Source organism: Chrysochloris asiatica, unplaced genomic scaffold (genome assembly GCF_000296735.1).
Source record: "Chrysochloris asiatica unplaced genomic scaffold, ChrAsi1.0 scaffold00125, whole genome shotgun sequence".
NCBI lineage: Eukaryota > Metazoa > Chordata > Mammalia > Afrosoricida > Chrysochloridae > Chrysochloris > Chrysochloris asiatica.
In genome coordinates this window covers 1664129-1679939 of record NW_006408643.1, presented here as the reverse complement: position 1 = coordinate 1679939, position 15811 = coordinate 1664129, and the positions used below count along the sequence as shown (strand labels likewise).

The following is a 15811-nucleotide window of genomic DNA, read 5'->3' as shown; positions in this document are numbered from 1 at the left end:
GGTTTCTCAGCTTTACAATCTTTGGATTGGTTAACAATTGGCAAACTATGAGATGTTACAGTTTAATTGGTCAGGACTGGTGGTCTTTGTTCTTAGGCTAGGGCAAAGGAAAACCTCTGGTCTCCGGCCTTGAGCTGCCTGGCTATTTAAACATATATCATTTTCTTGGAGCTAGAGGACGTGCTGAAGCTTATATACAAAATGGATTCTTCTCTTTGGCCCTACAGTGCAGCAGATTTACCTATACAATATGTCATTTGATTTCTTGACTGCTGCTTCCATAAGTGTTGATAGTTGACCCAAGCAAAATGAAGTCTTTGACAACTTCAATCTTTTCTCCATTTATATGGATGTTATTTATTGGTCCAGTGGTGAGGATTTTTGTTTTCTTTTCATTGATATGCAACCAATACCAAATCGAATGTTGTGGTCTTTTATATTCATCAGTATTTTAAATCCTCTTTGCTTTCAGCAACCAAGGTTATATCATCTGTGATATCACAGGTTGTTAATGAGTCTTCCTTCAATCCTGATGTTGCTTTTCTTCATATAATCCAACTTCTCAGATTATTTGTTCAGCATACAGATTGAAGAATACAACCTTGGCACACACCTTTCCTAATTTTAAACCAGTGTTCCCTTGGTCTTCCTCATGAGCTCAATTAAATGTTCTGGAATACTCATTCTTCGCAATGTTGTCCATAGCTCATCATGATCCACACAATCGAAAGCCTTTGCGCAGTCAGAAAAGCACGTGTAAGCATCTTTTCTGTATTCTGTTTTTAGACAAGATCCATCTGATGTCAGCAACGATGTTCCTCGTTCCATATCCTCTTCTGAATCTAGCTTGAACCTCTGGAAATTCTCTGTCAATGTATGTTTGTGGCTGTTTTGTATTATCTTTAGTGAAATTTTACTTGCATGGGATATTAATGATATTGTCTGATGATTTCTACATTCTGTTGGATCACCTCTCTTTGGAATGGCACAAATAAGGATCTCTTTCAGTCAGTTGGCCAGATAATTGTCTTCCAAATTTATTAGCTTAGGTGAGTGAGTGTCTCCAGTATTGCCTCACTTTCTTGAAAGATTTCAATTTTTATTCCATCAATTCCCAGTTCTTTGCTAATTCCTTTAATGCACCTTGGATTTCTTCCTTCAGGATCATTGGCTCTTTTTGTGTGTGTGTGAATTATGTGATCGTTTATATGGGAGAACATTAGCTTTACATTCATCCTATTATATATCATTTCATTTCCATGGTTACAATCCCATACATGAATCATCAACCAACCAAAGTGTATACACTGCAAGCCTGCCCCTGGTCCTCAGCACACAGCCCCTCTCCCTCTCTGGGTCTAGAGTCCCCAGCCACTCCATCTCTCCACATCATCATCTTTGCCTCCATCTCTGGCATCTCTGCTTCTCTGGGTAGGGTCTCACACGCTGCTCTTCTCCCTTGATAGTTCCAGAGACCTCCGCTCCTGGACTGCAAAGTCAATCACTCCCCTCCTTTTGCTACAAAGCGTCCGCCTTTACATTTCCAACCCTTGCAGTTAGTCCTGATAAAAGTTATTCACCATGGTACCACACAGGACTTATCCCCGTCTCCTTTCATTAGCCCTGCCCAGACAGATTGGATACTACTCAGTGGAGATTCTACCAGGATCATTGGCTCTTGATCATATGCTTTCTGCATCATTTAATATTTTGCCCATAGAATCCTTCAATATTGCAAGTCAAGGCTTGAATTTTGTTCTTCAGTTCCCTCATCTTGAGGAATGCTGCACATGTTCTTCCCTTTTGGTCTTTGCACATTTTGTTGTGTTTGACTTTATCTTTTCCAGTTGACCTTTGACATTTTCTATTCAGCTCTTGTACCTCCTCATTTCTTCCATTTGCTTTAGCATCTTTATGCTGGAGTGTAAGCTTCAGAGTCTCTTCAGAAATCCCTTTTGGTCTTTTCCTTCTTTCTTGTCTTCTTGGTAACCTTTTACTTTCACCCTGTATGATATTCTTGATGTCATCCACAGCTCTTCTGGTCTTCGGTCTTTAGTGTCTAATTCACCAAATCTGTTCTTCAGATGACCTCTAAATTCAGCTGTAATTTGTTCAAGGTCAAGTTTGGCTATTGCGGATTTGTTTTAATTTTCTTCAGCTTCAGCTTCACCCTGAACATACATATGAGCAATTGATGGTCTGTTCCACAGTTTGCCCCTGGCCTTGTTTTGGCTGATGATATGGAGCTTTTCCACTGTAGCTTCCCACAGATGTAGTCAATTTAATTTCTGTGTATACCATCTGGTGAGGTCCATGTGTATAGTCATCTCTTATGTGGTTTTAAGAAGGTATTTGCAATGAAGAAGCCATTGGTTTTGCAAAATTCTATCATGCAATATTCAGCATCATTTCTATCACCGAGGCCATATTTTCCAACTACTGATCTTTGTTTCCAACCTTCCCGTTCCAATCACCTGTATTTATCAATACATCTTGATTGCATGTTTGATCAATTTCAGACTGAAAAAGTTGGTAGAATTCTTCAATTTCATCATCACTGACTTTAGTGGTTGTTGGGTAAATTTGTATAATAAATAGTTGTATCCACTGGTCTGTCTAGTAGGCATATAGATATAATCCTATCACCAACAGCATTGTACTTCATGACAGATCTTGATGTGTTCTTTTTGATAGTAAGCCACGTGACTGTCAGATTCAAATGATCAATACCAGTCCATTTCAGCTCACTAATGCCTAAGATATCAATGTTTATGCGTTCCATTTCATTTTTGATAATTTCCAATTTTCCTAGATTCATACTTTATGCATTTCATGTCCTGATTACTAATGGATGTTTACAGCTGTTTCTCTTCATTTTGAGTTGTACCCCTTCAGCAAATGAAGGTTCCGAGGGCTTTATTCCATTCGCATCATCACAGTTAACTTTACTTTGAGGAGTCAGCTCTTCCGCAGTCACATTTTGAGTGTCTTCCAACCTGAGGAGCTCATCTTTTGGCACTATACTTGATAATATCCTGGTGCTATTCACCACATCTCAATATTCAGTATTCCGGTGCTGACAATATTCCACTGCTCTTCAGTGGTTTTCAGTGACTAAATATTCAGAAATAGTCTGTCTCTCCTTCTTCCTAGTCTATCCTCATCTGGAAATTCAGCTGAAACCTGTCCACCATGGGTGCCCCCCTGGTATTTAAAATACTCGTGGCATAGCTTCCTATATCACAGCAACATACAAGCCACCACAACAAAGTGACAAATAAGTAGTAGATGGGAGTTCTTAGTGGTATTTTAAAAACATCTGTCATCTGGGGTGGGACAGATGGTTTGCATGATTACCTGCTATCTGAAAGGATAAAGGTTTGAGTTCACCCAGAAGCACTTCAGAAGAACTGCCTGGGGATGTATTACTGAAAAATCCACCAATGAAACCCTTATGGAGCTGACCTTTTGATCAGCATTTCAGCACTTAACCTACCATGCCACCAGAACTTCTTAAGTGTCAGTCTGTATGTTATGTTTTCTTCCCTCAGATAAACTTAATCTTTTATTTGACAACTCTGTGGATTTTGAGAGACAGACTTTCTTCCCTCAATAAAGAAGTATCCAAGATGAAAAACACAAGGTAAGAAGGCTTTGGCTAATTAGAAGGGTTTAGCAAAAGTTGTTTTTCTATAGGTTTTTGTTTTGTTTTGTTTTTGGCTGCACAAGTGATGCACTATGGATTTTCCAAGCATCCAAGAAATGGAGCTTGTATATTGGGAGGGTGGGATAGGTAGAAGGAATGAGGGTTACTGATTGAGCATACTTAAAATAACTTTTATAGAATGTTTTGATAAAAGAGGAAACACTACAGAACCGGATTTCAAGTTCCCATGGAATCCAGACTTTATGGATCCATTGAGGCTGAATGAACCCCCAAACAGTTGCCCTGTTTAAACCTTAAGCTGAAATTATCACATAAGTCTTCTTTAAACCAAATAATACTTTATCTTAATTAGTAACAAAAAAAAAAAAAAAGTCTGACTTGAGCACCATGCTCTTTATTTTTTTATTGTGAATTGAGTGATAGTTTACATGGAAGAACATCAGCTTTACATTCATCCTATCATATTTCGTTTCATTACAATGATTACAATCCCCTCCATGCATCATCATTCAACAGCATTTGCTTCCATTCCTTTTAAAGAACCATCTATCTGAGATCATGCTCTTTTAAAGAACAATCGATCTGAGATCAAACTGGCAATGGTAACTGGAGAAGTTACGTAGGTTCGATTTGTGTTACTTGGGGAAGGAGCAACTTGGGCAAGGAGTGTGAGAATGATTGTGTGACTTGAAGAATTGTCATCAATTTCATTGAATTGGACACAGAAATTGTTTATGTTCTTCTCAACTACAACAAATGAGAAAATAAATTATTTATAAAAAATAAAAAACAATAAGTGCCTACTACACCAGGCACTGTATTGCTGTTGTTAAGTGCCATCGAGTCAGTTCTGACCCATAGCAACCCTATATAGGGTTTCTGAGGAGCAGCTGGTGAGCTTGAACCACCTACCTTGCAGTTCAAACCACTTTGCAGTCTGGTACGTTAACCCACAGCACCATACCAAGACTCCAGGCACTGTATTAGAGACATATAAAGTACATGCACTTATCCCATTCTGCAGATGGGCATAACAAACAATATAGTGTGACAACAACCTATATATTTCAGGATGATTTCAGTTCTACATAAGGATTATTACTTTTTTCTTTGGCTTCCTGTAAATCCGGGGTGGCAAATTTAGTCCATGCATTAAATCTGACCTACCATCTTTTTTCTGTACAGCCCACAAGATATAATTGGTTTGGTGTTGTAGGATAAGCACAGGACTGCAAGGTTTATTTGAACCACAATTTCAGTGGTTCAAACTCACCAGTTACTCCTTGGAAACCCTATACTGGGTCACTGTGCATTGGAACTGATTTGACGGAACTTACCAAGAACAAGATCTTTTTTAAAACAAACGTAATTTTTTTTGATACCATACATATTTCTTGCTGTTTTTATCAGCAGCACTTATACTGTTAATATGCTCAATAGTCTTGCTTTTAACCAGATAAAGTTGATGTTATTGTTGTTGTTGTTAGGGTGACATATAAAAGGCCAAACAGAGAAACCAAACCAGCTTCTATCAAGTCAGTGCTGACTCATGGTGACCCAGGTGTGTGGTGTAGAACTACTCCAGTGCTCATCCGAAAGCCCCACCAGGGCCCCTACCACAGACTACGTTGTTGTTGCTAAGTGCCATAGAGTCATAGTAATCATACACAGGGTTCCCAAGGAGCAGTTGGTGAGTTTGAACTGCAGACCTTGTATTTGAGAGCCCTGTGCTTAACCTATAGCGCCATCCCAGACTACAGATACTTTTAAAATACCACTAGAACTCCTGTAATTCTATAGGATTCCAACTCATAGTGATACCACGTGACAGAGTAGAATTGACCCACAATTTGAACCTGCTGACAAAGTGAAATTGAAATAGACACAAATTTATAAAAGTTCAATAATCCTGGGCTCTCACCAGAACAGGAGAAATTACAGGCTGAAGCCCTGAATGAGAGACTCAGAAGAGGCAAAGTGAATCCTTTCAGGAGGCTTTGGTGGGAGACTGAATTGTTGTCAGGACCATGGAAAGCTGCAAAGTCTGCCTCCATCTTTGAGCTGGGCACTGTTGTTTTCAACTCATCCAATAAAGACATTTGATTGCTACGCAATGTGCACACTGCCCTTGTTTTCTAAGGGGGAGATTAAATTGCTAGCAGGGCACTGACTGTATTTTTTTCCTGTACCAGTTAGCATTCCACTTCACCCACATTTTAAAAGCTTGAGTCTGTTCCAGCGTCACTTTCTCAGCCATGGCAAAGCACAGGCTGAACCTTTTTCAAAGTCCTGTACTTTTTACAGAACAGATCACCAGGTCCTTCTCCCTGGGAGAAGCCATTGGGAAGGTTTGAACCACCAACCTTTTGATGGGCCAGCAAGCACTTTACCATTGCATCACAAGGGCTATGTTTTCTATACTTTTAATGGTTGGAAGAAAACAAAAAAGACTATTTAATGATATATGAGAGTTTTATGAAATTATAATTCCAGCCTCCATAATAAAGTGATGTTGGTACACAATACACTCATTCATTAAATATCATCAATGAAAGATTTCATACTACAATGGCAGAGTCAAATCATTGCAACAAAGACTGTATGGCTTGAAAAAACAAAAACTATTTACTATCTGGTACTTCACAAGGAGTCCCTCAGTGGCATAAACAGTTAAGTGTTCAACTACTAACTGAAAGTTTGGTTATTTGAACCCATCCAGAAGTGCCTCAGAAGAAAAACCTGGCAATCTGCTTCCAAACGTTCACAGTCTTGAAAACCCTATGGAGCAATTTGGTGTACTCTGCACACCTGAGTTCTCCATGTGTCTGAGTAGCAAACAATTGATTTGGTTTTTCATTTTGGCCTTTTACATAAATAAATGATTAACCCCAACTGAAAAAAAAAAACAAGTCACAAATTAATGAACCTACTTAATAAGTTTACATGCAACTGTGCAAAGAATCTTGTGCAGAGACGTGATTGGTACAAAAGTAAGTCATAACGCACTGCTACTAGGGTTCCAGTTCATACCTGCGTGTATTAAACACAGAACGAGTTCAAACATGTCTTTGTCTTTAGTGGATTGCTGCAGACAAGTTCTCTCGGTAATGTGCTGGTTTTAATCTCATAGGGTGATGTCAAAATAAAAAAGAGCCAATCAAAACAATTGCTCCTGAGGGGGATCTGCAGGTCCAGTTAAGTGCAAGGCAGAGAGGTCAGCTCAGAAGATTATGGAGGCTGCATTTTGTAATGACAAAGGGGTCATATAAATAGTTTTTCTTAAAAAACACAGGAAGATCATGAAGGCTTATTAGGAAGACATTTCAAGAAAACTTAAAACTACATTGGTGAGAAAAAGACCAGTTGCCCCAAGGAATTTTTTATTATTTTTTATTACAGCAATGAACCTGCTTATTCTTACAGGGGAGCAAGGGCTATTTTACATGGATTTCATTTGAAAACCTGACCTTATCCACACTACAGCCCTGATCTTTCCCCCTTGAGACATCTTTTTGCTCCCCAAACCCAAAGAACATTTAAAAGGAACATGAGAGGTTTTCAATGATGATAAAACTGCCATGTTGATGTGGTGATGTGGCGCTGTGGGTTAATGCGCTGGACTGCAAAATCGTCTGAACTACAAGGTCGGTGGTTCAAGCTCACCAGTTGCTCCTCAGAAACCCTATGCAGAGTCTCTATGGGTCAGAACCAACTCGATGGCACTTAACAACAACAACAACAAATCATAGAGCACAGAATTCTTAGGGGAGGGGTTTGAGAGATAGAACACCACCTTCAGAAGTGTACAGGTTTAAATAGAGGATATGCCAAGAAACAACAGCTTCACATTTTATTTTTATTTAATAAAGGCTTCTATGATTTCATAGCAGGGCTGTTTCACTTATCCTTGTAAGTTAGAAGCTACTATCAAATGAGCAACCATCTTAAATTTAAATTATATGTACTTGAAACCTTAAAAGCAATGAGAAAATGTCACTCCACTTCATTATAGAAGGGCAGTTCTATAAAATATGGTGTGGGTTGTGGTGTTATGGATCATGGAATTGGTTCTGACGCATAGCAACCCTGCATAGGGTTTCTGAGACAGTAAATCTTTACCGGAGCAGAAAGCCTTATCTTTCTCCCATGGAATGGCTGGTAGTTTCAAACTGCTGACCTTGCGGTTAGCAGCCTGTCTCATAACCACTACGCTACCAGAGCTTCTATAAAATATACAGCAAATCAAAAACCAAGCCATCACCATCATGTTGATTCTGACTCATGGCGAGCCGATGTATTAAAGAATACAACTGCTACATATGGGTTTCTTGGCTGTCATTGTTAGGGGGCATCTCTGGGTCATGCAAACAGTTAAGTACTTCACTACCAGTCAAAAGGTTGGCAGTTCAAACCCATAAAAGGCACCACAGAAGAAAGGCCTGGCAATCTGCTTCCCAAAGGTCACAACCTTGAAAACCCCATGGTGCGCAGTTCTACTCTACAAAGATGGGGTCACCATGAATCAGACTCAACTCGAAGACAACAACAACAAATCCTCAATGAAGTAGGATCAGCAGGCCTTTATTTCATGGTGCCATTAGATAGGTTTGAACCACCAACTTTTATATTAATCAAGGAGTGCAATTTGTGCCAACCAAGATCCAGGAATAAGCATACAATGATAGTCTCTGTTTTCTTAAATTAACCACATTTTCATCACTGGTTATGGATCAAATACAGGAGACTTCAAAACTTTTGTGGAAAAAATGGAATGAAGAGATAGTGGAATTTACCCACAAACTTGCTGAAGCTCCCTCACGTGTCCATTCTTAACCATAGTTTTTGCAAGTCTCTCCTGGTTTGAGGAAACATTGCCAATAATTTCATAGGAAGGGAGATGAATTTCTGCAGGAAGGACAAAGGAACATTCTGGAGAGATGGTGCTATGGTTTGTAATTCTCTGCATTGTTTTACCAGGATGCTGACATTTAAAGCCATCGCTCAGCTCTTTCTTTTGGGCTGCTCTGGTCTCTGGGATTCTTCCTTGCTGAGTCAGTAAAAGAATCATTCAGATCAGTCATTGCCTATGCATTCACCATCACCAACGTCCTGCAGGGAGTCTACATCTACGGCGTCCATTGTCTCCTCAATCGGCAGGTAATGTTTGCCTCTTGTCTGATTCCCAGCTCTCATCATTTGAACAGATTCATTCTTTCCTGGTGGGGGTGGGGGGTGGCGGGGACCAGGGCAGGGATGGGCTGTGGTGACTCAGTGGTAGGATCCTCACTTTCCATGCAGGAGACCTTGGTTTGATTCCTCACCGATGCACTTCATGCACAGCCTCCATCTGTCTGTCCAGGGAGGTTTGTGTGTTGCTATGATGCTGAGCAACTTTCAGCAGAGCTTCCAGACTAAGAAAGACTAGGAAGAAAGACCTGGTGATCCCCTCCTGAAAATCAGCCAGTGGGAACCTAATGGATGGCAAACATCAGATTGTGATGAGTCAGGGCTGACTTGTTAACAACTGACAACAACATTGATGACTTGTGTTTTACCCCCACCACCAGCACTGCCATTGAGTCAATTACAACTCATAGCAACTCTGCATAGGGTTTCTGAGGCTATAAATATTTATGGGAACACAAAGTCTCATTTTTCTCCTGAAGAGGAGCTGGGGTATTTGCACCACCCACCTTGCAGTTCAAAACTACCAGCTGTTCCATGGGAGAAAGAAGAGGCTTTCTGCTCCTGTAAAGATTTATAACCTCAGAACCCCTGAATAGGGTTGCTATGAGTCAGAACCAACTCCACGGCACACAACAACATCAACAACAACAACCTTGCAGTTAGCAGTCCTACAGTGCCGCCCTGGACATCTTCTATGTTTTATCAGCATATTATAATTTACATTTATCTTTGTAATGAGTGAGATTACTTTCCCCCCCACACACATATTTAAAGGCCATTCATTTGTAACTGCCTTTCTGTGAACTCACCGTTGTTTGCTTTCTCCTCATTTTTCTATTGGCCTTTAGTCTTTTATCCTCTTGATTTCTAGAAACTCTTTACATATGAGGGACACAGTACTTTGTCTTCAATATATTGCCAGAATCATTTTCCAGTTTGTTCTTTTCCTTTGCATTTTTGCTGATCTGCTGTCTAACCATACTGTGACATACTTAGACCTGATATTGTGTTTTAGGTCACATCATTTCCAACCTAATTCCACTACACTGTGATCTTTTTTTTTTTTTAAGTTTTTATTGTGAACTGCATGAAAGTTTATAGGCAGATCATCAGTTTTACATTCAACAAATCATATACTTTGTTTCATTACAATGATTATAATCCCCTCCATGTACCATCAGTTAACAGTATTTCTCTCTATTCATTTTAGCTCTTTAAAAAGCAAAAACACTCAAGGAATATATAATTATTTACACCACAAAAGGACACATTCTGCAAGCCTGCTTCCTGGCCACCAGCTCTCAGTCCCTCTAATTCCATGAATTTAGAATCCTCAGCTACTCCTTCTCTCCATGTCCGCATCTCTGCCTCCATCTCTGGTGTTGCTGCTTCTCTGGATAAGATCCCGCATCCCGCTTGTGCTCTTCTCCCTTAATGGTCCTAGCGCCCTCTGTTTCTGGACTGTAAGATTAACTACTCCCCAGTTTTTGTTACAAAACTTCTATTTTTATAATTGTGACACTCTCAATTAGTCATGATAACAGCTACTATTGAATCATAAGAACTTATCCCCATCTGTTTTAACCAGACCCATCTATACAAGAGGAAAACTATTCAGTGGGGTCTTTATATTTGCCCACATATTGTTAAACTATATTGTTGTTGTTGTTGTTGTTATGTGCCGTGGAGTCGGTTCCAACTCATAGTGACCCTGTACAAGATTTCCACAGCTATAAATCTTTACTGGAGCAGAAAGCCTCATTTTTCTCCCACGGAACTGGTAGTTTCGAACTACTGACCTTGCGGCTTGCAGCCCGATTCGTAACTACTACTACCAGAGCTCCCTGTTGAAAACTTGTAAGCCAGTCACTTCATGCCTTTATCATTCCTCATTTTAGTGTGATCTCATCTTTTATTCAACACATAAAGTTTCTTCTCCAATCTTTCTGCCCAGAGAGACTGTGTGATCCACTATCTAATGACTGTGGACTTCTTCTATGTTTGGTTTTTCTTCATTACTAAAAGATTTCTGGGTGGGACAAGCAGTTTGCACTGCATGGCTAACACAAATTTTGGCAGTTCGAATATACTGAGCTGTACTGTGGGGAAAAAAGGCCTGATGAACTGCTTTGTAAAGATGACAACCAAGAAAACCCTGTGGATCGCAGCTCAACTCTGTAACCCACAGGATCATCTTGAGTCAAAACCAGCTCTAAGGCAACAGTTTTGTTTTTAGTTTTGTTTTTCTCATCATTATGCTTAGGACCTGCTCCTGAATCAATGCTGTTGTATAAATTGGTCTTAGCAGAGTCCTCTCAGTTAGACTTCAACTGTGTTCTCTGTTTGTCTCTAGCAGGTGCAGAAACAGAAACCTGCTAACTACACACCTCTTTCTTCTTTCTCCTACATTTCCAAATGTTTTGATAGACAAGATATATTCTCTTTGTCTTAGTTCTTAGGCACTGTTATAATAGAAATACTGCATGAGGATGGCTTTAATGAACAGAAGTTTATTCTCACTGCTTAGGAAGGTAGAAGTCTAAATTCAGAGCACCAGCTCTGGAAAAAGGTCCCTGTCACCTTTCAGCATCTCCAGCTCAGCATTCCTGTGAGATTTCAGTGTATGTTGGAATCCATCTTCCTCTGGATCTGGGAGCTTCCCAATGCAGGGACCCCAGGTCCAAAGGACACACTCCATTCCTGGCTCTTCTTTCTTGGTGGCAGTAGGTCCCTCATCCTCTGCTCACTTCTTTCTCCTTTCATCTCTTGTACAGAAAAGATGTTGCAGGACCACCCTCCTGAGAAGCTTCCTGACATCAGATCAGAACCGTGATAGAATTGAGGGCATTGCAGCCCACTTTTAAAAGGTCTCTGGGTGGCACAGACAACTTGCACTGGAGGATTATTGGTTTATCACAACAGATCACCTTATGGGAGATCATTACCTAACTGCCACACCACTGAGAATCACGGTCCAGCCAAGCTGACATGCATTCTGGGGAAACACAATACAATCTATGCTACTTCTGAATTCACTAACTTACAACATTCTGTCTCGACAATGTCTACTTTGGACCTGGCATCAGGAGGGACCAGTTCCTAGAGAAAGACATCATGTTCGGTAATGTGGAGGGTCAGTAAAAAAGAGGAAGACACTCAATGAGGTGGGTCGACACAGTGACAGCAACAACGGACTCAAACATAAGATTGTGAGGCTTGTGCAGGACCGGGCAGTGTTTCATTCTGTTGTGCATAGGGTCACTATGAGTCTGAACCAACTCGACAGCACCTAACAACATTTCTACTAATGAATTATAGGTAATGCATAACTACAGACCTTATCTTTACCAACCTAACAACAGCAAAACAATTGCCAATAAGTTGATTCCTACTCATGGAAGCTCTTTATGTGTCAGAGTAGAACTGTGCTCCTTAGGGTTGATTTTGCAGACCTAGATTGCCAGGCATTTCTTCAGAGGCACCAGTAGATGCACATGAGTCTCCAACCTTTTGGTTAGCAACCCAGCCTACGAACCATTTGCACCATCCAGGAACTCCTGACCTAACAAATACATTTGTTTTATTTTCTATTTAATGACCAAATAGATTACACAATACAGATGAAATAGTCATTGGAGCATCTACTAAATCACTAACACATACATTTTATATGCATCTTATATACTTGTGTAATATAAGGAATCTTGAGATAAGCACTGGACTGATAGCCACAGGTTTGGCAGATCTAATCCACTAGCCGCCCCTTGGAATAAAGATGAGGCTTTCTGCTCCTGTAAAAATATACAGCCTCAGAAACTCTATACAGTGTCTCTATGAGTTAGAATCTACTTGAGGACAGTGGGTCTGTGGGTTGTTGTGTTTTTTTGGTTTGTGTAATATAACACAGTATGTTTCCCTCCTGTGATGCATCTCTCTGCTGAATAATTCCACCCAACATGAAGAAGACCTGAAACAGACAATGACTGGGATCAATGTACTTCATAAACAGCCACCCCTCATCTGTCAGAAGAGGCTTGTGTGTTACTAGCATGCTGAGCAAGTTTCAGTGGCAGTTCCATACTGGGCAGGATTAGGAAGAAATGCCTGGTGATCCACTTCCAAAAACCAGTCAATGAAAACCCCTATGGAACAAAATGGTCTGACTCACAACCCATCATGGGAATGGACGGGGCAAGGTTTCATCCCATTGTGTGTGGACTCAGCATGAGTCAGGGGCCAACTGAACAGCAGCTGACAACCACACAGGGGACTCAGAGTGGATAGAAAATCACATCTCATTTTCTTTTAAGTGTTTTTTCCTAAACAAGTATATTCATTTACGTTGTTTCAGGTGCGAGAGGAGTACAAAAGATGGCTTACAAGGATGGGTAAAAGGAGTGAATCTGGGAACCATACACAGGCCAGTTCTGCCATCCACACCTAGAAGCAGACCTAAGGTACAAAGGTATGGTACCTGCCCTGGGTGCCATTTGATGGGGTTACCCCTGAGCAGTTTCTATGAACCAACCCAGTTTCTATCACCAGCTATGAGGGATCATGCAGCAAGTTAAGCAAGTACAAATACTTTTGTATTTAACAGCTTCCATGGGCCAAGGAAAGGAACCCTGGTAGTATAGTGGGTTAAGAACTGGGCTGCTAATCACAAGGTCAGCAGTTCAAATACACCAGCTGCTCCTCAGGAGAATGATGACGTTTTCTGCCTCTATAAAAATGTACACCCTCAGAAATCTTATACAACGTCTCTCTGAGTTGGAGCCAACTTTAAGGCATGCAGCAGCAGCAACATGGTCAACAAAGGCGTCCTGACCATGCTGTTGTTTAGGCACTGGGCTGCTAAACACAAGGTCAGAGGTTCAAATCACCAGCCACTCCTCGGGAGAAAGATGAGGCTGTCTGTTTCCATAGAGATTTACAGTCTCAGTTACTATGAGTCAAAATTGACTCTAAGGCAGTGTTTTGGTTATGGGAGTCAGTACTGTACAAGGTTGGCCATCCAAACCCACCAGCCACTCTTTGGAAACCGTATATCGGATCGCTATGAGTCAGAACTAACTCAATGGCACTTAACTACAATAACTGGACTGTTAACTGGAAGGGTGGTTGTTCAAATCCACCAATCACACCTTGAAAACCCTATAAGGGTTTGTTATGAGTCAGAACCAAGTCGACAGCCCTAAACAACAACAGCTAGGAGCCCTGGTGGCACAGTGTGTTAGGTATCAGGCTGCTAACTGAAAGGTCAGCAGTTTGAACCCACCAGCTGCTGCAAGAGTTCTGTAATCTTCTGTCAAGATTTACAGCCTCAGAAAGTCTGTCCTATAAGGTTGCTATGAGTTAGAATTGACTCAATGGCAGTGGGTTTAGTCACTTCAGGGCTGTAAGTACGTGGAGCCCTAGTAGCTCCATCCATTAGGGCAGTTCAACCTCACCAGCTGCTCCGTAGGATCAAGATGAGGCTTTCTGCTCCCATAGAGATTTACAACCTCCAGAACTGCCATTTTCACTCTGTGAGTTTGGACAGTTTTCCAGTCTGGATTATGTGTGAGTTTTTAATAAATCTTTTAATTTCATTTTTGTAGAACTTGAGCCTTCACTCTAAGACACCTCTTACAAACTCCACCTTCTATATGCAGATGGAAAAACCATCTTATTTATTTAGGAAAAGGAACAATAGTTCAATCTGATACAGATATCAAGCCCTAACCTCCCTCACCCCACAACCAAAACATCATTTTTCTTTCTTTGTCATTGTCATTAAATGACTCTGAGTTGGTTTTGACTCATAGAAACCCTGTATAGGGTTTCCAAGGAGCAATTGGTGGGTTTGAACTGTCGACCTTGTGATTTGCAGTTCAGTGCTGATCCTATTTGGGAACCAAAATAATTGTTGTTGTTAAGTGCCATCAAGTTAGTTCCAACTCATAGCGACCATGTATAGGGTTTCCGAGGAGCAGCTGTTGAGTTTGAACTGCCAACCTTACTATTAAAACCGACCTTGCAGTCCAGTGCATTCTCCTGCAGCACCACACCAGGACTCCTTTCTTTCTTTGGCCATAGGCAAAAAAAGAAAGAAAGAAAAAAAAAAGACCCTATTTTAAGCTAGTTAAGCTAAACATCAATCTCCCAACTTGTACCCTCTTCCCTTTCCCTGGAATCAGGAAACTGGGCAGAAGCTAAGAATAATTAAACATTTGTAAAATATCTCTCTGTGTAAGGCCAGCTCCTTGACCACAAGCAAAAAGCAAGCCAAGAGTGCCATGCCAGCTATCAAAACTACAACCCACCAGAGCATAAGGAATCAAAGAGACCTCTGAGGTTGAATAGTATACAAGAAGACCATCACAGCACTGTGATTTGTACCCACATTCTTGCTTTGTGACAGCTTCCCATATTTTCAAGAAATAACTATTTGTCCTAGCTTATCCTCTGAAAGCTTCCTGAAACCCTATAAGATACTCTTAATTCCCCTCTTTGCTCCTCAGTGAGACAGTTTGCAGCAGAGATCCCCCTGTCTCATTGCCTTCCATAGAAAGCAATAAAGATGCCTCTTTTCTCCTCCAAAAAGCCTGTCACATAGTCTTCTTCATCTCACATCTGTGGCAGACAGACAGCTTGGGTTTTGCCCAGCACCAAATCTGAAAATTATAAGCTGCTCCACATCATCACTTGATTTCATCTTCTATTTTTGAGAAGTGGAAGAGAATCAGCCATGTTACCAAACATGAGTGAGAACTGTTTCTCCAAACTGTAGACTTGGCAGAAAGTGTGCTTTGGTTGAATAGTATTTTGAATAATGCTTCATTTGCAGCCTATTTTAAACAGAACTATTTCACATGCATGTCTTAAATGTACAGTTTGATGATTTTTACAAAGTTATTGTCATAGAACAAAATCATAGAATCACCTTAAAATAAAAGCAAAAGAGATTTATTGAGA

General features: G+C 40.5%; 1 protein-coding gene across 1 annotated transcript in view; it reads left to right on the top strand.

Annotated features, from left to right (window-relative positions):
* Positions 1-13298, top strand: part of EMR1 (egf-like module containing, mucin-like, hormone receptor-like 1) — a 203113-nt gene extending 189815 nt beyond the window's left edge. Inside the window, 4 exon segments of the mRNA XM_006869008.1 lie at positions 3552-3643; positions 8645-8688; positions 8691-8824; positions 13206-13298. Of these exon segments, the coding sequence (XP_006869070.1) occupies positions 3552-3643; positions 8645-8688; positions 8691-8824; positions 13206-13298 (363 nt within the window).
* The last annotated feature ends 2513 nt before the right edge of the window (positions 13299-15811 follow it).